Source organism: Cynara cardunculus, unplaced genomic scaffold (assembly GCF_001531365.2).
Source record: "Cynara cardunculus var. scolymus isolate 2C unplaced genomic scaffold, CcrdV1 Un_Scaffold_8799, whole genome shotgun sequence".
Classification (NCBI taxonomy): domain Eukaryota; kingdom Viridiplantae; phylum Streptophyta; class Magnoliopsida; order Asterales; family Asteraceae; genus Cynara; species Cynara cardunculus.
The window spans coordinates 3,912-11,613 of NW_020204471.1; the positions used below are offsets into that span (position 1 = coordinate 3,912).

Below are 7,702 nucleotides of genomic sequence, written 5' to 3' on the forward strand. Positions count from 1 at the left end.
GGGATTACTATCTATCACCATTAGAGATAGTCTTAAAGTTAGGGTTTCAGGAGAAAAAGCTCCCAAGCAACCTGCCTAGTTGAAACTCAAGGTTCATTTCCCTCTATCCTTGAACCTGAAGTTCCTATAAACCCTGAACCCCTTTTTCTCAATCCTCGGCCATCCCCTCTATTTCACCTCTCACAACTGCATTTATATCCTCTTCCTCACCCTCATGTAAATCTCCCCCCAAAACCTTAGAGATACCTTCAATAGCTAACAAATAACTTCCCTAGTATATACCTGAAGAATCAGATGCTGAAGAAGATGAAGATACTAGTCTAATCCCTCGCAGATCTTCAAAATCCAAATTCAAAAGCCGAAGAATCAAAGAAGATGACTTAGATAGTGGCAAAGTTGAATAATACTAGAGTAAAAATTGATGTTTCCCGATACATATAAAATAATGAAAAGATTCCTCATGTTGCTTGATAAGGTAGTATAAATTAGAGAATTTGGAAGATTTGCGAATCCCTACTATGTATGTTAAAACTTTCCAAGGTTTTTGGTCACTTTGAAACATTTTAAATTTACTAGACTAAAAAATCATCAAAATTTTCTTTTCAAAGAATGTACTGAAAATATAGTTTTTATGAGTGGTTGTACATATAAAATAACCAATTTTAAATTATTTAACTCAAAAGAACATTCCCGCTAAATAACTCTTAAACACATACCAATCCACACCCACGGATTGCCAGCATGCACTTCATCACTTGTTGTCATTGGCTAAAACACAAAGTGGTGGATTGCCAACGAGTCAATCTTTCCCACCGTCGATAAACAACACGGGCATTCATCAACCAAACAACCCATGGACTATATATACTCCTATTTCCCGGCCACTAAATTTCAAATCCACAACACTCTCAAATCTCAAACAAACAAAGTCCAGATCTCAATAACAATGGAATCCGGAAAGACAGGCAAGGGTGCCGGAGGTAGGAAAGGCGCCGGCGAGAGGAAGAAGTCGGTCACCAAGTCCATCAAGGCTGGCCTTCAGTTTCCTGTCGGTAGGATCGCTAGGTTTTTGAAGAAAGGCCGATATGCTCAGCGTACCGGCTCCGGTGCTCCGATCTACTTAGCTGCTGTCCTTGAATACCTAGCTGCTGAGGTATATTCATCAAAACTGTGTGTTAATTTTTGAACCAATCGAACATCTTAGATTGATTTTTGTGCTACTGGAAATGAAATTTTAGGTTTTGGAGTTGGCTGGAAATGCTGCTCGTGACAACAAGAAGACGCGGATTAACCCTAGGCATGTTCAATTGGCTGTGAGAAACGATGAAGAATTAGGAAAATTGTTGGCTGGTGTTACGATTGCTAGTGGGGGTGTTCTGCCTAACATCAATCCGGTGTTGCTGCCGAAGAAATCGTCATCCGAGTCTGAGAAAACTACAAAATCTCCTAAGAAAGCGTAAAAATGGATCCACAGAATTAGATTTGGTTTTTGGTAGATTTATGAAGGTTGTTGGATGAACATAGTAAAAAATCTTGGTGTATTTTGTTCCTATTGAATCTTTACCAACGAATGAATCACATTTATCAGTCTCATTTTTGGCTTTGTACAACTTTTGGTCACATTTCTTCTCCCAGCCCTTTGACCAATGAAATTGTATATTTGCAAAATCAAACGTAGGGTTTGTTTATTAAATGCTTATTAAGTAATTTTTTTTACTGGATGAATATGACAAGGGTTAAAAATCTTACTTGTTAAGGAACAATGATAAAATAAAAAGTCTTAATTGGTAAGTGAAGTTGACAATTCTTACGTGGGTAAATGCTTACTAGATAAATTGTTACATATGATGTTATTTTGTTGTACTACAATTTTACTTGGTAAAATAAATTATAGTATTGATGTATAAGAGTAAGCGTTTATTAGGTCAATATTCAGGTAAATAACCTTTAATTTTTTAAACTATTGAAAACACCCAATTTGATAACCAAGAGTTAAAGCCATTCGAGTATGATGGAAAAAATGCTGCTTTCTACATTTATAAATGCAAAATGAATCCTTATTCTCATTTCAAGAGTAATCTGTTAATGCTGTTTACTATATATGGATAAATTTGTTTTTCTGATTAAATATGTGTTTTGTTTAATTTTTTTAATCTAAACTAACAGTTTGAATAACATAAATGATTGATTTATCTCCTAATATCAATTATTTGAACATCAAAACAAAAAATCATAAAGAGGCCGACGATGAGTTGTCTCATGTAGAAAGAAGGTGGTGCTTTAAATAAGAGGTAGGGGTGTCATTTTTGTGGCTGAATGGGGACAACACATCATTTTTATATGTGCGATTAAATCATGTTCTGTACGAATAAGCCATAAGTAAACAATCCAAATGAGCTATGCGAATAAGTCAATAGACCAATAAGTCCAATTAAGCCGCACATAAACAGCCCCTAATTGTGTAATGCCACTGTGTGCAAGACTGATTCTGAAAGATGAGAGTTCTTGAACCTTTTCACTCAAATGTTTTCTATAAACTAATTGGGTACGGTTTTGAGGGACAAGTAGCTACTGATTGGCAACAACATAGAACTGTGTTGCTTTGATGCTGCTTAGTTGCTATTGTTGTTGGTTCTTCCATTCTGCTGCAAACAAATCCACAAAGCAAAGAACAAATGATCAACTGTTGTTCCTTAATAAAAGCATTAAAATTCTTGTGGAATCCTTTGTGGGTTTTTCACCATACAATCACCCAGGGCCGGCCCTCGGCATAGGCCCAAGGAGCGACGACCCAGGGCAACATAAAGTCCAAGGGCATTAAAAATCCAAAAGCTCAATGTATATGCATATAGGTTCAGTTTTTACTTGGGCCTAAAGAATGTTACCGTTAGCCTACTACCTTAGTCCGTTAGAGTTACCAGTCCATCTGCATCTCGACTCTCGCTTCATTCTGTGGACTCGTTCACTCTCAATAGTCAAATTGAAATTGCTCTCGCACTCGTCGCCGGTCGCTATCGCTCTCGCCTCTCTGCCTAAGCCTGACTGCCTCCCGGCTCCCACTCTCGCTCTCCGCCTCTCCGGCCTCTGCGGCTCCGCCCTTCGCGGCTTCGCCAATCGCCCCGTCGGCCGTCTGCCCCTCTCTCTTTGTGAATGTGACCACTGACTTGTGTTGACTTGAGGTTAGGGATTCATTTAACATTTAAGTATTTAACTATTTAAGTCTTTATGACTTTATTCTTTAACTTAGTTACTTAGGGAGTTAGGGTGATTCTATGAAATTTAACTATTATATTATTTATTTTATTTTTTAAGTTATTAATTTTGTTTGATTGGAAACCTAATAATGAAGTTATGAAACTAGCTAAGATGTGATTGTGTGAAATTGGTGAATGGTGACTTCCTTTGTTGCACTATTTTAATTTGTTTGACTCACTGATGAATTTTGTTTCACTTGTTACAAACTAGTGAAACCACAAAATTAGAATTTAGAAACAAATGAAAACCATTTGTTAATGTTTTAACTTTTACAGATGCTTAATCTTATGTTTAATACTTTAACTTACGGGTAAAATTTAACACTACCACTTACTTACCGGGTAAGACTTTAGTCAACTAAAACGTTACCGTATGCCACAATTTACTCAGTAAGCGCTTACCATGGTACGAGCCGTTGTCCCCACTTGCCGGGTAAGACTTTTGGTCCTTATCTCGTTCTTACCGAGTAAAATTCTTGGTCCTTACCATATTTATCCGGTAAGGTAATATAACTTGGTAAACACTTACCCTGGTAAACAACCTCTTAGTCATCAAAACATAAATATAATTTGTTTCATAGATAATAAAAATGTGTGAAATAATTTGAATAAAAAAATTAAATTTGATTATTAAATATATTTTTTCAAAAAATATTAATTAATCAGGATATGTAAGTTATATATATATATATATATATATATATATATATATATATATTCATATTATATATAATGGTTATTTAAAATTATAAACAATAGATATTTTCTAAAATTTGTTTTAACAAATTCAAATATTATAATATAAACCATAAGGATGATGCTTGATTGGTTTGAGCTTGGTTCCAAAGATCAAAAGTACTAGAAGGTCCCAGATTCAAATCCAAGGAGAAATAAAAATTCCCCTTCTAGCCACAGAGGTTCAAATACGGTGACTCCGGGCTATCTGCAAAGCGGGTGGTTGTCCTGGGATTAGTCGGCTCGCATAGCGGGTTGGATATCCAGGTTAATAAAAATATATTGTAATATATATAATAATCAATTTGAAATTCTTTTAATTAATATATTATATTTTTAATTTTATTTTATCATCTTGTTTGTTTAAGTTAATATATTATATTATTAGAGATCTGTTTTAATTTTATTCTAAGTTGTTATAAATTGATTAATTTTTCAAGATATCTTTTTTGTCCATTTATTTTTTTCATCAGCTAGTTTTGCCAAACATAGCCTTAAAATCACCATAAAATTTATTGATATTCCATAATTTTTTGTTTATAAAGAGCTTACAAATCTATTTTTCTATCAATGTAGGAATGGATTGTTACAACTTGACTGATGGCCGAAAGATTCTCGAAATCACTGTCATCAAAATAAATTTGAGGTTTCAAAGAGGATGTCTGTAGTGCCCTGTATCTAAAGGCAGAAAGGTTGGCCCATATAAAATCGCAGTAAAAGTTATTGATGATATAGAACTAACTTTGATCTTATAAGAAGCTCATAAATCTATTTTTCTATGATTTTATCTATGTGGAATGAGTTGTTACACAAGTAGATAGGGATACATGCGGGGCTGGGGTCTTGTGCACCTGCTCAAAAGAGTTTGAGCACTACCAGAAGTTACTTCTTTAGAAAGTATCTTATCCTGGTAGATGGTGATGCCATAAGGCATAAGTGAGGATGTTCAGACTCACAGCCCAAAAAAGCTCTTTAACATCCCTTTTTCCCTCTTCAGTTTCTTGTGAAGATAAAGGGTCATGAACAGTCATCTCTTGAAACAGATTTCAACTCAGACTAGCTTAAAAGAACATATACATGGAGCTATGTCGATTTACACATGTCTTGTCGACTAAACGGTTAGGTGTACCATGCCACGTATCATCCCCTCTTTCTTTCCTTTCCATAGAGGAGAGAGAAAGAAAAAGAAAAGATATAGTGATCGTGCCATAAGATATTGTTCCTTTCTAGTTAACTAATTAAGTAGTACTCCACTCGTGCAGTGGGTGTAGGGGAGAGAAATCTTTAACTAGAATAATACATGAGAAACTATTTATAGTAAGTGACAGGTAAAACGGACTAAAAATATGCCATATGTCATCAAAGTCTTTTGCTGATATTCCACAAGTGTTGGAAAACATTCTTCAGAGAATCTAAAACACCCTTTAGATAACTTGAGATCTGCCTTCAGATCATAAACAGAAACAGTGACTTAGAAATTCTTTAGATATGTTATTATTCACTCTTCAAACAAACAACTTTTGAACCTAACATATATTTTCCCTTGTATTTATATTGGATGCGAGGCAGGAATCACATCTGTTAGGACATGTAGTCTCTGTTGGAGAAATCTTTACATCTTCAGAAACCCTATATGAGTATCTTAAACATCTACAATTTTCATCAAGGACTTGTTATATCTTCATCACTGAATTCTTCTCATGCCATTTTGTTGGGAAAGTGCATTACAGTTTACAAGGACATAAGGACCATCTGGATAAGCAATGAGAATATTGTGGACATTTTTCATAATACGGGTAATTCTAGTTTTGCAACAGGAATAATTATCCTTGTTGAGTCTTGGTGGTTTGAAAATCTCATTATGCTTGGTGTTAGCCATCACAAATATTGATAATGGGTAAACTCAAACTACATTGATACCAATTGTTGGTCCCACATGGTGAACAATATGGCAATAACCCGGTAGAGTGGGATGAATACAATGTTCTAAAAACTTCATTAAAAAAAATATGACTCGTTATAAGACAAGAAACTATTGTAGAACATAAGCTATAGATCAACAGGTGATCAATTTCAACAACTATAATAGGTGATCAACCATTAGGTGTGTCAACATCAGCTGATTGTTAGCCCATCAGTCAATGGCATTTGATGCTTATTAGTGAGTGTGTCCTGATCGGGTGCTAGTCTTCCATATGATATCTTAATTAGGTTTTCAACACTTGTTGATATCGATTGTGTTACCAAGCTTGTCAGTTTTAGGTCCCTCATACTCTTTTTACCAAAAACCAATTGAAATACTAAAATCTAATATATAATGGAGAGAGGAAGCATTACATCACAATTCTAATCCAAATAATATAAAGTAATCTAAGAGCAGTTGGATAGAACTCCAGTCATATGATTCATTGCATTCATAAGAATGTCAATACAAAACAAAGATGTGTAACCTTAGAGAGAGAAAATCGTTGCAATGCAAAGAGAAAAGATCTCTAAAAGATTACACTAGCTTCTTCCAATCTTCTTCGTCTTTGTTCCTCCTTCAAGTTGATTAGCCACTTCATCCTAGATTTCCTTTGCAGATTCACAGGAACCAACAAATTGTAAAATATCAGTAGGGATGGCCATAATGAGTGTTCTGATTTGGCCCTTTAATCTATATCAACCTTCTTGAGATTGTCTTTTATCTAGTGTTTCTTATCCTTTGGTTGGAACACTAGGAGAGTGAGCAATAATACTAATAGCTATGGCAAGAACTTTGATGCTTAGAACTTGGGGTCCATTGATGATTGACTTGAATAGTCCCTTATCAAAGAGCATTCAGAAGATTAACCATCTTGATTTTCCTATGGTAATATTCTTCTCAAATTAGAGTTGGAGGTTTAGTTGTAGATCCAACATTCAACGTTGCACTCTAGTTCTGAATTACTATCCATGACTTATTGAGATATCACAGCCACAGGTTTACTCAAACGTTCGTTCTTTTTTCTCTGACAAATGGTCAGAACTTCATCAATAGAGAAGAAATGAATTTTGAAGAAGAGAAATAAATTTGACTTGATTCAATTAAGTTAGATCAAATCGTAATTGATTTGAGAAAATAAATTTGCTCTGATTAGATCCTAGAAATCAATTGAAATATTTGTTTAACATATTATAGAGAGCAGAAGCAGTAGATCACAATTCTAATACAAACAATATAAAGAAATCAAAGAGCAATTGGATAGAATTCAAGTCATGTGATTCATTGAATTTATAAGATTTCAATTATAATCCTATAAAACAAACATTCATTATTTGTACATCATCCATAAGTCACAATTTATTTGGGAAATGTAAGAATAATTTCATTGTAGTAGATGGTTGATTAAGGTGCTCAATAAACCGACCAACCCATTTAACACAACACAAAAAATCTCAACCTAAGGTAACTCGACACATAATTGATACAAAATTAGGCCAAACCACATCTATTAAATTGGAATTGGGTTATAGACGTTTGAACCCAACCCAACCTTGTGACTAGGGCTGTAAACGAACCGAACGTTCAGCGAACCGTTCGGCGGGAAGTTCGTTTATGTTCGTTTATTTAATAAATGAACGAACATGAACAATTTTTTTTGTTCGTTTAGTTAAACGAACGAACATGAACAAGAGTCTCGTTCGTTCATTTATGTTCGTGAACGTTCGTTCATTTACCGTTCGTTTACGTT

General features: G+C 34.6%; 1 protein-coding gene across 1 annotated transcript; it reads left to right on the plus strand.

Annotated features, from left to right (window-relative positions):
* The first annotated feature begins 903 nt into the window (after positions 1 to 903).
* Positions 904 to 1,593, plus strand: LOC112505169 (histone H2A.1-like). Its single transcript, XM_025109114.1, has 2 exons — positions 904 to 1,153; positions 1,239 to 1,593. The coding sequence occupies exons 1-2, from the start codon at positions 947 to 949 to the stop codon at positions 1,458 to 1,460; spliced, it is 429 nt and encodes a 142-aa protein (XP_024964882.1). The 5' UTR covers positions 904 to 946; the 3' UTR covers positions 1,461 to 1,593.
* Positions 1,594 to 7,702: the final 6,109 nt, after the last annotated feature.

Coding starts and splice junctions, on each gene's coding strand:
- LOC112505169 (XM_025109114.1), top strand. CDS start 947: ATGGAATCCGGAAAGACAGGCAAGGGTGCCGGAGGTAGGAAAGGCGCC. Junction 1,154..1,238: donor TTGAATACCTAGCTGCTGAG/GTATATTCATCA, acceptor ATGAAATTTTAG/GTTTTGGAGTTGGCTGGAAA.